We start from the raw sequence: 20020 nt of genomic DNA, 5'->3' as shown, positions 1-20020 counted from the left end.
AAAAGCCGCTCCCAGAGGGAAAGGGGCCCTTGCTCCCTGACGAATATCTGATTCACACCTGAGTCCTGGGTCAAGGGTCCCACATTCCTTGCCTCACCACCATCCAGCTGCACGCCTGTACCTGTAAGGTCCCAGACCCGAAGTAACCAGGTTGTATAAGGCTCAAGCTCCCGCCTCACAATCTCTTTCTGCAGATTATGGAGACGCTCATACGTCAGGGGCTCGGTGCTGATCTCAGCCTCTGGCTCCCCTGCAGGTTATGAGGGCCCTCCTTTCTTAGCCCCTGATTTCATCTTAGACTTTGTTTCCACAGGGGCAACTGCTGCTGGCTGTGACTGCCCTTGTGGTTAACCTGGAACCTGGACGGTTGTAACGTCTGTGGGTTCCACTGCTGCACCACCAGACTCTCCCTCTTTGGGGCATGGGGAGGGTTTCCCAGCAGCTGAGGAAATGCATTCCTTTAGCATCTGGCCCATCTCCTTCACCAGAATCCCCCACCCAATCCAGGTGGTTCATTTCTGAGGTGGGCTGTGGAGCAGGGTCAGGCTCTGGGGCAGAATCCCTGTTCTCTGGGGTAGCTGTCAGGATGGCTATCCAAGTCAATCTCCCCTTATCTCTGAATGCTAAACATAACAGGTGTATCAGCAACATCAGCCACTGTATGATATCATTAGCATTTAGAGAAGATTTGAACCCTTTGAAAACAGGTGGGGTAGACCCAAAGAGCTGGGTGGAGGGATGGGGGAAAATTTCCCCTGGTAACATTTCCTCACAGTAGGTACCATTATTAAAGTAACCCCAAAAACATACAGTTAGTGTGTGATAGCTCTGAATCCATGTGCCCACCTTCCAGAGGAAAAAATCCATGAATTCCTCACCTTCTTAAGCTATCAAGCAAACTGGATAACAGCCATAGTAGCCTTAGGTATAGGAACCATGTTTAGATAAGGGTCTGCAAACAGGAGAAATACAGCCACAACCACATGCCACCCAAACCAGGGTAAGTGGGACCACATGGTGCCACCTAATGAGGTTTCTAGATCCAGCACACAAGGTTACTAAAGAACTGTTACTCCTTTTTTCACCCTTTTTCTCTCTATGTCCTCATGCCCCACACAGGGCACCAAAATCTGTCCTGGTTTGAAAGACAACCAGGTTTGGTCTGCTAAGGAAGGCAGGAGCCTCTCTTGAAATGGAAAATGTAAACCCCCTCCCTCCAAACTATTATAAATTTGAAATCAAGGGGCTCTCAGACAAAGATATGGGAGTAGGAATAACAGCTCTTTCCTAGGAACATTAAAATACAATGCAGTAGTACAAAAACCACTGACAGAGTCAGGATACAACCTGACACCCTGTTGGCCACGTGTTGCTAGCACTCTCACTAAATGGTGCCTGCAGTCCTCCTGCACTGACAGATGGGCTTCTGCTGAAGCAATGATCCTGTACAAAGGCTGCAGTTTTCCTCTGAAGCTCCAGGGCTGCTGTAGGTGGGTCCTGGTTTCCTCTGGGAATCCAGTGGAGATGGGCTGACTGCGGTGTTCCAAATCTCAGATTATATCCAGGTAGGAATGCTCAGCTCCTCCCCCTGGGTGCAGCATGTCCCAGTGGGATGATGGAAGTTTATCAGTCATGCAGTGAGACTCAATGGCCCATGAACAGAAGATTTCCCCCTGGAGGGAGGATGGGTGGTGGCAGAGATAAAGAACACTGCCCCAACCTGGTTTTAACAGCTGGTAACAGAATACAGACTTGTGGTTACATCTTGCAGTGCAACCCAAGACACACAGCAAAAGGGAAAACAGGAGCCTGAGCTCGCTTGCCTGGGGAAGGAATGTTTGCCAATGTAAAACTGTAAAGCTAATTTTCATTTCTTGAATACTTAAAACGATCACAATGTTTGGAATAGCAGCTTTTCCCCAACCAGTAAAGCAATCCAGCTGATCCAGTGATGGCCTGACACCCACAGTTGTACTGTAAAAACATGGAACTCAATCTTGCAACCAAAACTGAGCTTTTCTCTACAGAACACAGTCCTTAATCAATGAGGCAGCACAGACCTACGCCAGATCACCAAAGTAACGAGACATAAAAATTACACACCAAAACCTGTTAGCAATGTTTTAGATTTGGACTGTAGCAGTTAAACACTGAACTAACTTGGAATTTTAATCTACTTTCTAACCTAAAAATGTTTTAGGACAAAGATTCCTTAGTTTTATCATGACTTAGAACTTACAAAGCCGGCTGAGACACTGAAGGTGAAGGAGCTGAATCTTCTTTCTTTGAATCTTCCACTGCTTCTGGTTCATCATCATAGTCAAACCGATCTAGCAGCTTCTGAAAGAAATCACATCAGGACAACTATTTTTTCTGTATCTTACCCAACTGCCAGCCAAAATATCTTTTATTATCTCATTTTTACAAGCTATGTAAGCTCTGAAACTAAAGACAAGGATATAACTGAGGAAAAACAGAAATGTATATTCCAATACAAAATAAAAACTGTCCAAACCCAGTTTTCTTCAGCTTCAGAAGATGCAAACCAAGACTTACTTTGTCAAACGACGTTTTCTGCTCAGGTGCTGTGAAAGCAGCTTTCTGCTCTGGGGGCTGTGCTGCTGTGGTTTTCAACTGAGCAGTAATAGCTTGAACCTGAGCCATCACAGTGTTGTCTATGACCGGTGACTGGGGCTTCTGAGGCTGTTGGAAGGTCTGCAGGATTTGCTGGAGCTACAGAAATGTAAGACAGTATTAAGTGTATGTTCTCATATAAACACCAAGTATTGGAAGAGTTGTAGGATATAAATTTCATGTCAGTACAGACTCTGGCAGGGGATGAATACACTAACAACCTGACTGAATTGTGGAGCATTTACAGCAAGACCAGCAGTTCCTTTATAAATACTCTGGTGGCAAAATTCAGTAGATCCCAACATTGCAGTGCTCAGGCCCTTCAATACAGCAAACATTTAAGTGGACTGAATAATTAAATTCCTCATTTTCTTTGAGATATTCCACCTGTTCTGGAAACCCTGTTACTGCACCAATTCATAAGTAATTACTTAGGAACATAAAACTGAGAATCATCAAATATCTCAACTATTGGATGGAAGAATTTAAATACTCTGATTCCTGCAAGTTTTCCCCTGAAGACCTTTGGGAAGCTTCAAATCCAGGTTATCAACTCCACCACTCTCCCTCTGATTTCACACAGAAACTGAAGGGCATCAGTGAGCAGGTTACCTGTTGTCCTTGTGTTGTCTGGAACAACTGGGCTACAGCTGCAAAGGCATCAGAACTGGGCAGCTGTGGCACGCTGGGCACTGAGTTCGCGGTCACTTGCGGGGCCTCCGAGGGAACCTTGGCCGGAGGGGGCGGCGAACCTGAAGGTTTCCAGGAACACAGACAGGGCTGTGTGACTCCACATTCCTCTTGCTCCCCTCAAGTGTCTGCCTACAACCCCCAGTGTAACCCAAAAGGGCCTATTTACACCATCCAGCTGCATATTCTGTGCATTGTGCCATGAGCTGCTCTGGTCACTGCTCACACCTGCACTTGGGATGCACTAAGACAGAAAAGCTGGTCCCACAAGGAAAATTTAGCTCCCAGCTCCATGTTAGCAGCTGTGCAGGTTTAGAAAAGCTCTCACTCAAACAGCATTAGGCAATGAGCTTCAATACCCTGAATGTGGTGGTTCTGCTTCCACAGACCTGGGCTCATCCTTTTGGGTAAATTATCTAAATCAACCATCTCATGGCTCACTGGAAGAACAGCTGAGATTCTCTCAGTAACTGAACTTTTGCAGAAAAGTCTGGCAATAATTAAAGGTTTTTAAGGATTACTTCACAGGCAGTTTTCTTTGACAAAGTTTATTCATATGTCCCTTTTGCACATGCACAAGCTCCACCTGCAGCTGATGGATAAATCCTCCCACCAGGAAAATTATATTTACTCCTTTTTCCAGGAAAAGACTCCCATTTCCACTAAGCTTTGCTGAAACTGAGATCACAATTTAAGACATGCTATTAGCATTCCCATTCTCTTTGTCTTACATTACAACACCTTTTTAGTAAGCATCTTGCCAGTACCAAATAAATTAGCAGTAAGCCCATCAATTCCTACATACTGTGAGTAACTATTCTTCAGTGGATCTCTTTTAATGGACATAATAAAGCTGTACAAGGAGTGAGTTAAAAAAAAACTCCACAGACAGAAATATTTTGTTTGAAACACTAAGCAAACATGTTTGCCTTGCAATAGCAACTCTTTTAAAGCCATTCCTCTGTTTGCACTTGAAGTTACTCCAGTGTTGACAGGCAGCAAGCACAGGCAAATGTGTTGAATAATACTTTCCCAGAAGTGAAATGCAACATAAAAACAAAGCAAAAAGGTATGTGTTGTTTTTAAATATAAAGTAACTCCCAAATTATTTCCTGTATATATTCAGAAGGATATTTGCTTGCTCAAGGGAGAAAATTTGCATTTCTCTCTGCCTTTATCGGCAAAACAGACTCTACTTCACATAATGCATTAATATACTTATTATTATTCATTAGCACATTTACTGCAGGGCCAAATTGCCCCCTGTGATGCATCTAATAACCTCACTGAAAATCTGTGCAGAAGGCAGCCAACCTTTTCACCACTACTGAGGAGAGATAGAGCTGGACAGGCAGTGCCCCTCACCTGTTCCAAAATTCAGTTGTACAGCCACCACTCTGTCCCCCCCAGCTCAGATGCCAAGGCACTGATTCCCTGGCCCTGCCAGGTTTACATAACCTTTAATGGGATACACTTCCCTGAACTTAGCTGGAGATGATTTCACTGCTTTGCTGTCTCTCACCACACCTCACTCCCTCCGTTCCATTTTCCCAGTCCTACTCCATGAGCACAGTGAATAAGGAGATTACCAAAGCTCAGTGTGAAACACGGAGTGCAGAGCCAAAAAGCAGCTCTTCAGAGAAGGAAGGAATTGTGGAATGCGTATTCCCTGTAACCTCACTCTCAGCTTTGCTGTGGCACTAAATAGGTCAGTGCAGGCACTCTGGGCAGGCTGGCACTGCTGTGCTCTGCAGGTCGGTGCTTCTCAGCCAGCAGTCCGTGCAAAATCCCCGGCACAAATGTTCTCTTTGAGAACCTGGATGTGAAACACCAGTCCAAGACTATCAGGGCTGCACACTGAGACACTGACAGCTGCTGCTTTCAGCTACTAAACTGACTCAAAGGAAGATGGAGCTCTTTAACACCTAAGATACCAGTTACTTACCTGGATACTGGCATTAAAAAATTACATCAGAATTATGAAATTGAGAAATCACATAAAAATATTTCAAAGCAAAAGAAAAAATAGTGTCTGTTTAAGAGGGTATGCTGAAGTCACCTCTCTAAGTGTGCACATGCGTATATACACATGCATACATACATGATAAACATTTAATATATCTCCCATGTCAATATTGACATGACTTCTGAAGTACAGTATCAGCACTTATTTAAAATGAGTTTGGCTGCTCATTGTGACAAAGCTGACTTTATTGCCATGTCACTGCTGGAACTAAGAGCAGGCACTTTGTGCTGAAAGCAAACAAGCTGTTGCCATTTGCCCTTTGAGAGCAGAAGTTAAAATGTCATTCCTACCTTCATTGTTAGTAGCATTCTCTGCTATGGGTGCAGTGGCACTGGTTCCTGCTGCCATATCCAAGAGAGGCTGAATTATTTCAATTTTAAATACTCCATTTTTCTGCCAGAGGTTCAGGACACGAACTATTTTACTCTGTTGAAACAAAAGGAAGCACCAATGCTGAATCCAGCTTTCTTAAGTCACCATTTTATCTTCTGTATGCAGAGAAGGTTTGAACAGCAGGTGACATAATCACCATCATCAACTTAGCAAACCCTGTGTCGTGACAAGAGGGCAGCAACACCTTTGAACTGGCAAAGATAAAAACTGTCAACTTGTTTTACTATCAAAGCCATCTGATATTTCCCTCAAACTCTTCTGGCCTATCACAAATCCAGGGGTGATGTACAATCCAGGACCAATCCATTTCAGCCCCACATTTACATAGGTTGTCACAAAGGGATGAAACAAGGAACCCACATGACCAAAAAGAGAAAAGGAAGATGAGCTGGAAAGCCTTTGTGAAGAGAGGGGCAGTTAGACCATAAAATGTTACCACAACACTTTGATTCAGAATCAGTCCGACTGAGGGCTCCTTGCTTGGTATTATTCTTAACCCAACCAATTCTATGTTGAGACCAGAAACTGCATCTCCATCATTATCCAAAAGATGAGGAAAGCAAGCAGGAAACATCCTCACTGATCACTGCAGAAGGATTAATTTAGAATCTCTGATTGTCAGCTGTTATTTTAAGCTCATTTCTTTTCTTTTTTTTTTTTTTTTTTTACATGAAGAACAATGCAGCTTCCAGGAACAAGCTAGAAATTGACCCTTCCTTCTTTAGCCCAGCATTCAAACAAAGATGTCTCAGTAGTTGTGCTGCTTCAGCTGGAAGATGCAAGCAGGTGGAAGGCAGAACACACGTTGCATTGCTGTCCTTTCTGCAGACTTAGTCACTCACTTGCACACATATAAGCTGCAAGTACCTTTTAGTTCAAATGAATTGATTCTGCTCTTTCACTCTGACTCAGTTATATACACCCATGTAAACCCACCTCTAACTAGGCAATTAAAGAATTTTACAAAATGTTTGCTAAAATAACGTCAGTTACAGAGAAACCTGAAATGTCTATTTTTAAGTAACGTTTTGGTCTGAAAAACAGTTAACTTTAAAACAGCAGCACTTTTTTTACTTTGGGTATTCTGTCTCTCCAGAAAACTTGAAAATTATACAAAGGCCAAAAAATGGCCAAATGTGATATTAATTTTCAGTCACATATTAATTTTACAGAAAGGCTGTTTAAAAAAATAAAGGTAGCATTGTCCTCTTCAGATATCACCCACAATTGTTGTGTATCTGCAGATCGGGGTTGGGTTTTTTGTTGGTTTTTTTGTTTTTTTGTTGTTTTTTTTTTTTTGTTTCGGAACAAGAAATTCATTAAAGGACGTGTGTTTTAAATAATAACATTCCCAATATCAAGTAGTTCCATGAAGGAGATGGACAGTCTCATTCATTCAGATGAACAAAATGGTAATGCAGGAACAGAAAGGAGAAGGGACTGGTCTGTTTCACAGGCTATCAACCCAGGAGCTCCCAAATACCAGATTCAATGCCTGAAGGTCTGAATGTTGCACATTAGAAAACTACAGAGCATCCAAGCCTTTCAAAAGCTTATTTAGAGAGTTTTGGAAGAAGTCAGGTAGAAAAGGAGTATTTCACTCTTACAAAGAGAAAGGGAGTAGGTGATTTTCTGGAAACCAGCAGCAACTTCTAAAACACACTGATCTTGGGAGTCTCAAAACTGTACTGACAGAGGTCACAAAAACCATTTTCTCTGGACCATCAGGAATTCACTTTCTGAGCCTCTGTTCAACTAAAAAGTACATCAGAACTAAGAAAAATGAGGCTCTAGACCAGCCCTGACAGTGGAGAGCACCAACAAAACTCAAGTATGGGATTGGAAAAGACTGAAGAAATCAACATGATGATTTTCTTAGAAAACATTTCTGAGCAGAACAGCTGCTGCCCACAAAACCAGAGCTTCTCCTTTCTCGTTGTGGCAGACTCTGCCCTCCAAAGGAAGTGCTGAAGGAGCCTCAAGAAGAATTTTTGGCACATTTAACACACACTGCTGAAGTGTCTGCATAGGCAAAACAAAACCAATGAGGTCAGGCAAAATACATCTTTTAACTTGACTTTGCATTTAACTGCCACCTTTGATAATCCTTCTCAGCAACAGTCACTACCATGGTCAGAGAGAATCCCCAGATCCCTGCCACAGAAGTGCAAGCACCAAGGCAGCACCCCACCAATGCACAGCAACACTCCAAGTGCCGGTCCTACCTTGTCTTCAGATGGACACAGATACAAATACTGGAATGTGGCAGTAATGTTCTTAGAGAACCTTGGCCCAAAAACATCTTTGTCTGTTCCGAACTGGTGCCGAGACTGCCGAACGATGGAGTCGATGACGTACAAGCCCGGGACTTTGTACTCCGGCTTGCACTGCAAACAGCACAGAGATTCTGCGTCAGGCAGGGACTCCACAAGGTGACATCCCCCTCAGAGCCTCACAGCAAACCTGCTCTGGGGCTCAAACACAGCCCTGCATCCCAGCCTCTTGCTCTTCATGCCCAGGCAAGCAGGAACACTGCATTCTCTGGAAATATGTACTGTCTTAGTGACAATTAATTTGCAGTTCAGCACCTCCAGGTTCCTCCCCAGCTGCTGTGTAGGGAAGATGGGAAATCTCACAATTTACTTCTCCCCTCCCCTCCTCAATGTATTATGGAAAACTACAATGTGGAGCTTATATAGACAAAGTAATACCAAAATGTGAAATCCTAACAAACCAGGATTTCCTCCCTCAATCCCTAAGCAACAGAAGCCTTTCTGGTTATTTACTAGCATTGTTACCGATCTCTAGCAAATCATGCAGATAACTTCATCAATAAATTAATTTTTTTTTTTACTTTTTACCTTTTTGATAAACTTCTCCACAATCTGGACAACATGCTTATAAAGCTGGAAAATAAATACATCCATTAATTTATCATCTCCTTGGCAGCGGCACATCATTTTAGAAGCATTTTAACTCTTTGTGCTTATTAGCATTTCAGAAAGGCTACAGAACATTGCAGTCACATTCTAAAAAGCAGGATGTTCCCCAACTGAGAAAAATATTCCGTGGGGAAAACTCAGACCCAAGTCAGAAGTGTGTCAGTGTGCACACAAGGCACATTGCTTGTCAAGTATTAGTGAAAGCTTTCTGGATTTGCTGTCTCTGTAATCCACACTGGTTTCACATGTTAAGGTGCAGTTGCATCCTGCAATATTTAGTTTTATTACACAAAAATCACAACACTCTAGTGGGTGTAGCATTAAAAAGCAACGACTCAAAAAAACCAAGCTGGCATTTTGCTTCTAGTCCAAAACCAAGGGATGATATTCACCACCCACTTGTTTCTAGACAACAGCCTTAACAGCAGCTAGAATAAACCATCCCCAAAGCTGAGATTGGCAAATCCTGAGTGTTTACTTACAAGTGAAATAATAAAACATTGCTGCTGTTATGGTTTCACCTTTGTTTTGTTGTACTTTACCTTAATAGCTTTAATGGCAGCTTTTGTGATGAGAATCATCTTGGCTCGGGAAATAGGAGGTTTCATCTCCATCAGCGAGAAGAGCTAAACAGAGAAAAACAAACATTAAAAATGTATTCTGAAGTTGAGCAATTAAGCAAAAACAACATTTCAGGTGGGTGACTTGATTACTGCCATCCCACACTGAGTATGGCCACGCTGCTGGCTGGTCCTGGGAGGACTGGCTGTTTTACAAACCCAACAGAAACCGGCATTTACCAGGTTATTGCTAGAAAGAACTGCTCCAACTCTTCTGCAGATCTGGCTGCCTCACCCTCCAAATGGCTCCAGGGGAAAGGTTCACTCCTCAAGGAGAACATTTGTAGAAGTTATAGATATTATATGAAGTTTATAGAGGTTTATATGGAGTATACAGAAGTTATGTGTCATCTTTATAGGTGACATTGGCCATAACTAGAAATAAGCATTAGCTCCATGTTTCAGAAACTGAGGGAAACCAGAACTGCACATAGAGATGGGCACAGAAAGCTGAGCATAGACACATAATTGTTTTTACCTTTAAATCTTCCTCACAAATCACAGAATAAATTGGTTCATGCAAAATAATTTCATTTTTCTCTTTATCACAAAGAAAAAATTGAGCCCTTGAATATGAGTAAAAAATATCATCATTCACCACAAAGCAAAGTAAGAAAATCGAAGTGTCTTCATTTGTCCATGTAATGGAAAGTAGGATGTCATTTCAAGCTTTGTCTCTTATTTTATTAATTAATTTAAAGCTCCAAGATACTGGTGAAATGATCAATTAAAACATATTTATTCACTGCCTCAGTTAAGGGTTAAAAAAAAAATCAGTGAAGGAGATGAAAAAATTTGCCACACACTCAAAGACAAGGAAAGTTCTAACAGCATGTTCAGCTATACTAAAGGAAGCCTTAGACCTAGAAAACACCGAGACTAGGAAATAAGGTATTTACTTTCTTAATTTGATTTCTATTCCAGGAGATAGGAAAATTGTCCTTCCAGACAGTGGTAGCCACACCACATGCCTTTTCCAGCACCAACACAAGACCATGACTTTTCATTATTCATCCCCACAAAATGCAAGTTCTTGTGCCAGAACATTGGGGTTTTAAAGCCATTTCAGCTGTAAGAGATACTTCAGCAAACATCGCTGCTTGCTGAGAAATCACAGTATGGACAAATAAAAACTGCCAGATAGAAGACAGAAGGAGAGAAGGGTCTGCGAGCTGATATGTTTTCTTAAAAAAAAAAAAATCTTGTTTTCAGTTTAGACTTAAGTGCTTTAGAGTAAGTGCAGAGACTCTTGATGAACAAAGCCAGTGCTATTATTAAAACTCAGGAAAATCTGTTTTAAGAGATAATGAAAGGAGGGAAAAGAAAATCCAAACCCCAACACCCACAAACAAACCACCAGAAGGCTCAAAAACCGAAATGGAGGAGGAAGAAAAAGAGCCAGCATTACAACAGGCACTCCATATCCCCTCCTTTAGCGACGAAGAAGCAACTGGTTCTCTGGGAAAGGATCCAGTCCCACAGAAAAAGAACAAAGAGCTGGTGTGGAAGCACCACTTTGGCATTTGTATTTCAGGAACACGAAGAGAGACCCCAAGAAAATTGGGAGAGCTCAGAGCAGGGCCCAAGGTGACAAGAAATGAGTGCAGTGAAAAAAATAAAAAGAAGTGTCTTAAAAGTATCCCAAGCAGAGCATTGCAACTGGGGGAAACACAGGAAAAAAACCAAACCCAAGGACAAATAAAATGCAAGGGAGAACAAAGGCACATATACATGAGTGTGCATATCTATCTATCTATCTATCTATCTATCTATCTATCTATCTATCTACCTATCCATCCATCCTGCTCCTTTCATCCCCCCAAATCATCTCTTAGAATTTTACCTCAGAATTTTGCTCCTTTTCTAAAATTACCTAAGATCTTAGAACATCAAATAACTATTTATAGCAAATTTTTATGTAATTCTCAGTATCGGTTGCATGTGTCAACCCCGTGTTTTAGAGATGGGTACAGCTGAACTCCCTTCCTAGTTCCTTGTGGCTTCTCCCTGTTGGAAAGGGGAGCTGCTCAGAAGACACCCAGGTACTTCCTGTTACATTAATTCAAATACACCTGGATCATCTTCCACACGTTTCCCAGTATACAAAAAAGTCACCCAACCGCTATTTTTAGAGGGCTGTTTCACAATAATAAATCCAGTTTCTCAAAGGATGACATAATCAGCTCAAGGAACAACTTGGACAGAAAAACTCACACTCAATTTACAAAAAAAATAAAAAAGTGATGTATGTAACAAAGGCAAAGAAAATTTTACAGCTCGAGAGGTTTCCAAAGTCCTGCCTCACAACAGGAGCCTGTGCCTGGAATGCTGTGACCTGCCAGAAATGACTTTCTGCTTTTACGGCCCCTAACTGCATGTTTACAGGATGTTGATACAAAAGAAGTAGTGGTATTCAAGAGTATAAAACTCAAGCCAAAATACAAAATAAGGATTTAAGAATATTTCTGTGTGCTTCTCCCAGCAGGATGGAAGCACACAGTAAAGTATCTATAAAGCCAGGGATGTAAAAGGCAGAAAACTCACCTGCTCAATTTCAGGCTAATAATGGCTATTAAATCATGGCAGGACAGCAAAAGGGAAGCACAGAGTGACTGTCCCCAAATGCAAACTGAGTGTGAAGTACAGGAGCTCCACATGGGGAGGACTGAACAGAGACCTTCCAGCTCCCACTGTGCCCCTGCTCCAGCCCAGGAGCCCCTGCAGAGGGGCAGGGAATGGCACAAGGCACTGATGGCCTTCACTCCTCAGTCTTTTGAGCAGCAAATTATTAATTTCTCTCATTCCATAATTAATACCCTTTGATGGTTTAGTTTACGTGGAAACCTGAGAACCAGTGGGGTTTGAAGTAAAGGGGAGAACTGCTATTTTAAAATTTACCCAGCTTGATGTATGATCTTAAGTCTATCTGTTTTAAGTGTGAGATAACACAGTAAAAGCACCTTTTAGGACTTGAACTGGCTTCCTTGGCTTTGCCCTCTTGCTCAAGTGTCTGTGCCATAAAAAGGTGTCTTTATTTACAAATAAAGAGCCACGAGCCCATTTTATATACTCACTAAACAAACCCCAGAGCACAGCAGCTGCACAGAGAGGAGCATGAGCTACTGAAACCGACAGTGGTTAGTGATTAGTGGATATCAAGCACCCAGGTCATTGTCAGGACACCTCCTTCAACCTCCCCTTCTCCAATTTCCAGAGCAGTCTAACACACCCTCAACCATTCCAACACGCCTTGGGTGTCCAACAGCCCTTCCCCAACCAGGCTCCATGCACAGGCAGTACCCTACATCCACTCACTGTCTTTTGGAATGCATTCTATTAGTAGTTAAAAATAACAACACGATACTGCCTTTAGCATTTCTGTATGAGTCTTCACATGTTGTTATTGACCAGAAGGATTTGGATACGGTACAATTTGTGACTCCTTTTAGCTGCTCCTTAGTGTAACACAATCTATTAGCTTTGCACCCTATAGCTCCCAGAAACAGTCGTGTGATGAATGTATTATAGCCACGTATGTACCGTACAGCTTATAGAAACAGTGGTGTGATAAATGTATTGTATTGCCAGCCTTAGCAAAACACCAAATGTTAAAATGCTTCTATGTAACTAGGGGAGAGGTGTGAAGCAATTATGTTGTTTTTCCCACATCTGCTGACGGACCTCTCCAAGTGATAACAGTGACACAAACCAGAGTTGGAGAAGAACTTGTTAACTCCTCGTTTTCAGGGAAGTGCAAACCAACAGGATGAAGGAATAAAATATACTGACCTGATCTACAGGATGTCATGCAGATAAGTCAGTATGTGAGGCCAAACAAAAGAGCTTCTGCAACATCCAAAACTCCTAAGAATGTTTGAATAATGTATGAAACACATAAATATGTATAGACCTGAGTAATGTAACAGTATATAGATAACACAGTCTTGATCTACCGGTGTGTTCTTTGGCTGATGGCCAGTAACACCTCCGTGCTGGACACTGTCCATTACCAAACTTTTAAAATTCTAAAGAGTGAACTCTGTTTTTCACACTAATGCATTCAGAAACCACCTGATCCAGCCAACCACCAGTGACTTACAGACATAACTGCAGTTGCTTGTTCCTGCACAGAAACAAAAGGATCCTGGAGGACACGACCAACAAGCACAGATATTGCACTATTTTGTTAAAAAAACACCTTTATTGTAATGCATGACCAGACCTCTAAAAGGAATTCTGTCAGCTCTATACATCCCCTATAAAAGTCACTGCTTCTTTTCCTCTTCAGGTCCTTGTTCTTCCTTAAGGGAAGGAGAAGAATCTGTTGCTAAGCTGTCTCTCAGAGGATCAATGCAAGTTTTAAAAGCTTGACCAGCAGCTGTGAAGCACAGCAAGTATTAGGTGCTGCTGAAGGTAAGAGACCACTATAACATCCAGAGCTGTCAGGCTGCACTCTTTGGAAAATAAAGTGAGATTTGAATTTGACTAGATATGACCTCCATGCAATGAAGCTCAATAGCACTTCATCAACTAAGCTACCTCTGTGGCCTAGAAAGACCATTCACAAATCCAGAATCACTGGGGAGAAACATCTTCACAAAAGATACTCATATGAAAATGACATCATGCAAGTGCACAGAATAGAGTTTTGTTTTCTACTCATGTGCTCTGGAAACACAGCTTTCAGGATCAGTGCAGGGCTCTTTTGTCCAGCACATCTCCTGGAAAGCCGCTTGTCTCTCTACTTCTCTTACCAGGAATCTCTACCAGAATGTCCCAGCTTCCAATATACCTGGAAACAAGTTCGGGGCAGAGGCAAGAGACTCGAGCCAGATGCTGGTAGTCGTGTCCTTCTTCTTTTCCGCGCACATGGAGACTCACTGGGGATCCTGAGCTCCAGTAACTGCTGGAGAACTACTGGGAAGGATATCCTGCTAACCTCTATTTATAGCTCCTCAGGATGGAGGGGAAGGTTACCACAGAACCTTCACACAGGGCAAAATGAAGCCTTGCCATCAGCAGAAAACAGCCACACGGGATCTAAACTTCAGCTGTCCAGTGCCCTAAGGATGGGCAAACAGCAAAGAAGGAACCAGCTTTAAATAAACAGCCCCAGAACCTCTTATTTCTTTGTCTCTAGGCACATTTAGGTCGGGTATCAATTGTTTCAGGGGTACACATTAACTACTGAGACACAGCACTAAGTGAATGATATGCATTACTCAACACAAATAAAAGATTACAAAACAGGAAAGTTGACCTTATTTTACTTCCAGCAGCAAAATTGTGGAAAAAAAAATAAAAAAATCTTTATTTCTAACTATTATAACCAGTAAACTATGCCTCAAGTTTTCCAGATTAAAGAAAAGGACAGACATCCCCTAAATTAAAAACCACAAGGATTTATATTGCAGATGTGTGGGTTCAGTGGGAGGTTTTTGTTTGCTTGAGTTTTGGGAGTGTGATTTTTAATTTTTTTTCTTTTTAAAGAAAAATGTTTGCTTGTTTTCTTAAAACCATAAAAAGTTCTGTCCCATTATCCAGTTACCTTTTGTGATTTATTTATACTGTACCATTACTGTAACATAACATATACATCTAACAGCACTTTAACTCGTGAAAGTAAACTCCTCAGAGAAAACACACTCCACTACAGACCTGTCAAATCCCACCTACTCAGCTGACAGCACCTGCTCAAACTACAGCTGGATTAGAAAAAAGCAGCCAATACAAAACCCCTGCTTGCTCCTGCAGAAACGTGAGGACTTGGAAGAGGACATTTATTGGCAAAGTTGCATTCAAAATACAGGTCCAAAGAACAGGACTGGGAATGGCACCACAATTCCAACATAATGGAATTATGCAACCCAGGAGTTCCCACCCCTTGCCAGAGCCAAACTCACTTCTCTCCTTCCCAGGGAGACACCAACCCCACAGCTTAGAGGACAGCAGATTTACACCCACGCTTTGAACTTGGGCTCCCACCATCCGAGAAATTGCTGCAAACAGCAAGCCCACCCAAAAAACCCAAATGACAGGACCACCTGATGGAGTAAGTGCCATCTCCTCCTTCAGGCAGAGAGGCAAAGAGCTGCCAGGTGCCACCTCGAGGGAAGCAAAGCCAGCAGGGAACCATCTCTAGCACACATGGCAAGTTCAGCACCAAACCCCAAGCAGTTGGAGTTGCCATGGTAGAACCACACTTCCCTGGTTCCAGTGGTCCTGTACAGCCAGCAAGTGCAGGAATTCTGGGCCTGTAGGGTATTCTGTAGCCACCCCATCCTCACCGCTGAAACTGTTCCCCTCCCAAGAAAAGAATTAACTCTTCAGTGACCTGGGAGTGGCACCCCTGAGGGCCTCACAACCCAGCCGTCCCATGGTATCCCCACCACTCTGGGAACAGCACCCAGGCCTTTGGTACAACTGCTCTCTCCCTGAGAAAGCCCAGACACGAACAATCCCTGCCTGTAAATCTGACCCTCTTCGCATTTCATTTGCACAGCTCCAGGCGGAAAAAGGATCAGTCCGAGAACTGGACTTTATGCCCTGCACACCACCACAAACACAGCTCCTGAGAGCAAACAGGGCAGGAACCACACAGCCCCTGAAGTTATTCATGTGCTGCTTTACACACCAGTAGCTCTACAGAAGCACTCAGGCGTACAAAAGACTACAGAACCGGGATTTTAGCAAGTACAGCTCTCTCCCCCAGAACTGAGATCCAACTGAAACCCAGGGCTTTGCTCTTCCAGCAGCCACACATCAGGATCCCACTCAGTATTTCTTACAGCAGTGAAGCAAAGCATCCCACCATTCCTACATGGGAGAGGAAGAGGTACAGATCCAAACATGCCCGTTTCCAAGGCACAGATTAGTCACGGGATCCCCAGAAACACCACTTTTGCTCTGCAGTCACCATTCAGCACAAGCAGTGGGGTTATTGTTTGACAGGCACTGGGCACTGCCTGCCCCATTCAGGTTTGTCAGGCAGCAGTGCTCTGCCAGGCCCACTGCTCATACTGAGGCAGGTAACTAAGAATATTGCTGCTCTCTCTTTCCATCAACACTGAAAATGGCACACGTGTGCTGTTTGAATTTTTTGGGGAAGGTAGCTTTGCACCCTGACATCCCACTGGTTCAGAGCTGCACAAACCCCCCAAAACACTGGCAAATAAATTAACCATTAACAGAAGCTACATGCTATCCACTTTTCCTTTTGCACTGGCACTGTTTTGGTACAGATGAGGGCATCTTCAGGTGTGTGTAAGACAAGCCCTTGCAGAGAGTGAGCCTTACACAGCCTGAGTCCATCACACGGGAGCAGCTGCCATTTCTTCTGCTTCTGTTCAACAGGCAGGCACAGACACCCAGCCTCCAACACGAATCTGGGAACAGGCTCTGCCTCAGCTTTAAGGGACTTTCTGTCCATGGAGGGTCTGCAAAGCCACACTGTCCAGCTGAGGCGGAAGTATAACTAACTAATTAATAATCACACTGTAGTCACGTGTCAAAAACTTTATACAGCAGAAACTGAACTGATTTCATATATACATATATTATGCAAAAAACAACCACGGTCTGCTTTGCTTCCAACTCCTCTTGGCTAAGAAATAAAAAAAAAAAAAACAAACCAAAAACCAGAAGAAGACAGGGAGGGACCTTCTGTGCGGTAAGAAAAGCGAGTAAGCGCTTTCCAACCTGTCCTGTCCCCTGAACCGGGATCGATCCCTGAGTCCCATCTCAGGCGCCGTTCCCGTACAGGGATGAGCCCCCTGCCAGCTCTCCCTCCCTCTGCAGCCTCTGCCCGTGCCGCCGCCTCGCACCGCGGCTCTCTCGCCGAGCAACTACCGGGAAACGCCTGTCCCGAAACGCGGCTTCCCCGGCTCCCAAACAACACACACGGCCGGGGCGCCGCGTGACAGCGAGCCCGCCTGGGAGCCCCTGCCAACAGGGAGCCGGCCCGGAATCCCGGGACACCGCTCTCGGGCGCTGCAGGAGGAAACCGAGGGGATCAGCGAGAGGTCAGAGGCTGGCGGGGACGCCCAAAGCTCCCTTCAACGCCTCCCCCCGGGCAGGCCCGGCCCGGCCCGCGCGGGGCCTCGCGGAGCGGCCGCTCAACGGCCCGGCCGCGCTCGCCTCCATTTTCCCCCGGAGCACCGCTCTCCGCCCGGCGGCAGGCCCGGGCCGGCGCTCCCCGCGCAGGCCGCAGGCGGCGGGGCCGGGCCCGGCCGGAAGCGCGGGGAGCTGGGGGACGCGATGGCGGCCGCCGTGTGTCCCCCCCCCCGCGCCGCGGCCCGCGCTTCGCCGCCCACCCCCCGGCTCCCACCTCTTGGTTGAAGGCGTTCACGGCCTCCATGTCGGCGCTGGCGGCGGGAGGCGGCGGGAAGGCGGCGGGCAGCGCGGCAGGGCCGGTCGGTGCCCTCAGGGCGCGGCCATGATGGCGGCGGCCATGGCGGGGCTCGCGGGCAGCGCGCGGCCCGGGCCGACCGCGCGACGGGCGGGGGGGGGGGGGGGGGGCGCGGTGCACGCCGGGATCGGCCGGGCCTCCTCCCGGCCCACGCGAGAGGTTGGGCAGCGGGGATGGCGACACCACGTGACCGCTCGGCGCGCGCGCCAGCGCCATGTTAGCGCCACCCCCGCGGCCGGGGGAGTGGAAAGAATGGCGGCAGCGGTAACGTCAGTGCCCTCGGCCGCCGTCACTGTCACCGACACTGCCCCAGCCCTTGGGAGGGCACCGCTCTCCCGGCACGCCCCACAGGCGCTGCGGTTTGGCCCCTCAGAGCAGGCCGCAGCTGTCGTGGTGCGGCCAGGCTCGGCTCGGCTCGGCTCGGTTCGGGGAAGCTCGGAGCCGCCCTCTGCGCTCCCCGGAGCTCGGCTCAGCTCCCTGAGGGCGGCGCGGGCCGGGCCGAGGCGCCGCGCGGGAAAGCGGGGCCGCCTCACGTTCAAGGCGCCCAGCCCGGGGTTTTCCTGCTGCCGCGTCCCACGGGCGGCCCGGCCACCGCACGGACAGGAACGGGAGAGCGGGGTCGGGCAGGAGTTCATTAGGCAGTGACAGCACTCGCGCTAATTAATGGGCACGAGAGCACCCAGAGCAGCTCCCGGGACGGAGCGCTTGCCACCGCAGTGTTTTGGAATCACTGTTCGATCCCAGCGGTTTGAAGTTTGGGAATGCTGTGGGACACGTCCAAGGTGTCAGTAATGTTTTCTTTAAATAAAGCCCCCAAGGAGCGGTGGAAGAAAACAATAAATAATATTGCCTACCTACTGTCCGTGAGGTAAATTAACCTCACGTGGAGCTTTTGCTGCTGTTCTTGCCCGTGTGCTGGAATTCAGCAGAGGCTTTGTCACTTTACACATCGGGAAATAGTTCAGCAGAATTTCAGTTCGGCTGAGCCCGGTTCGGTTCGGTTGAACCCGGCTCGGTTAGGCTGAATCCGGCTCGGTTCGGCTGGACTCGGTTCAGAAGAAGGGGTTTAGGGCATTTCGGTGAGTACAATAAAATTGGGGCACTGGGTACAATTAAAGTAAATTAAGTAAAATTCTGGGTCCTATCAATGCTTTTCTATGGGATGTAAACACGAAGTAGTTAAACCTGACAAGGAATGTGTCACTAATTAACTTGTAAGCATTTTTGGATTTGCAATATGCTTGTTAAAAAATTCTAGTTGGACTGTATTTGAAGCAGGAGAAAGAAATGCTGTGCAAGACACAATCCTTACGTCAAAGTGGATAAGAGTTTTCCTTGGTACTCTGGAGAAGCACTGATCAAATCTTAACTTGTGGCTTCCATTAATCTTCCCGGGTATTGGGCAGCAAATAATTCTTGACAGGCTTCACACCTTAGATTTCAAAGCTGGGTTTTTTTTTCATTTACTGCTGCTCCGCCGGTGCCTGCAGCGGCCAGGAGATGGCCCTGATGTCCGCGCTAAGAGGGGGAAAGCGGGGAAACGCAACTTGCTCTCCCTGAAACTGTGTGTGAGGAGTGGCAGCAAACATCTTGGGCCAGTGCGAATTCACAGGATAAAACATCACTTTGATCTCGTAGCGCATGAGGGGCGCAGATTCAAGAACAAAGTCCAGGAACTTGTTGCTTCACAAAAGAACTCTGTTTCCATGCTCAGTACTAAGGATCTGACGTGTCCCTGTCATCAAACAAAATTCCTGGGTGTTGGTGGGGGGTTGTTTGTTTTTAAAGCGAGAATCATCTAAAGGCAATTTCCAGCACTTTGCTCTGAGATGTTGAGGTCTGGTCCAAAGATTATTTTCCACCGAAAAAGGCTTTATCACCTCTGGGTTGTTTTTTTTTTGTACTTGCCCTTCCTCCCCAAGTTATGGTGTTTATACCCTTCACGGAGTCTGTGTTGTTCTGTTCTCCAGCACAGCCCACTTGTGACAAGCCACCCCAATGAGAACCTTTCTATCCTGGTAAAACTTTGCGAAACATCAGGACCATTCTCCTGAACCCATCTCCTCCGGAGGGGAAGAGATGGAGCTCTGAAGTCTCATGTGAGAGGCTGTGGGAGGAGGATGGAAAGTGGCAGCAGCTCCCTGGGCTGTTCTCCCAGGCTGGCAGTGCCGTCCTGTGCAGATCACAGGGTCCATGGAAATCAGGGAAGGAACTTGAATGCTTTGTCTGGGCTGCTCCTTGAATAAGCCTTTGATCAGGGTTTTGCTGAGGTGTCAATGCATTGTGCCCACAGTCACTGCCCCTGTGA

General features: G+C 45.5%; 1 protein-coding gene across 2 annotated transcripts in view; it reads right to left on the bottom strand.

Moving 5' to 3' along the window:
* The window catches only part of SCAF4 (SR-related CTD associated factor 4), a 37848-nt gene extending 20187 nt beyond the window's left edge, over window positions 1-17661 (bottom strand). For both annotated transcript variants that reach the window (XM_015649078.3, XM_033518998.1), the window contains exons 1-8: window positions 17632-17661; window positions 9228-9311; window positions 8605-8649; window positions 7969-8130; window positions 5641-5776; window positions 3247-3386; window positions 2557-2733; window positions 2240-2340 (exon numbers count right to left, since the gene is read on the bottom strand). In XM_015649078.3, the coding sequence (XP_015504564.1) occupies window positions 2240-2340; window positions 2557-2733; window positions 3247-3386; window positions 5641-5776; window positions 7969-8130; window positions 8605-8649; window positions 9228-9311; window positions 17632-17661 (875 nt within the window). The remainder of the gene's footprint in view (window positions 1-2239; window positions 2341-2556; window positions 2734-3246; window positions 3387-5640; window positions 5777-7968; window positions 8131-8604; window positions 8650-9227; window positions 9312-17631) is intronic.
* Between the last annotated feature and the right edge of the window lie 2359 nt (window positions 17662-20020).

This window comes from Parus major, chromosome 1, assembly GCF_001522545.3.
Source record: "Parus major isolate Abel chromosome 1, Parus_major1.1, whole genome shotgun sequence".
Taxonomy (NCBI): Eukaryota; Metazoa; Chordata; class Aves; order Passeriformes; family Paridae; genus Parus; species Parus major.
This window is presented reverse-complemented; position numbering and strand designations above follow the sequence as displayed.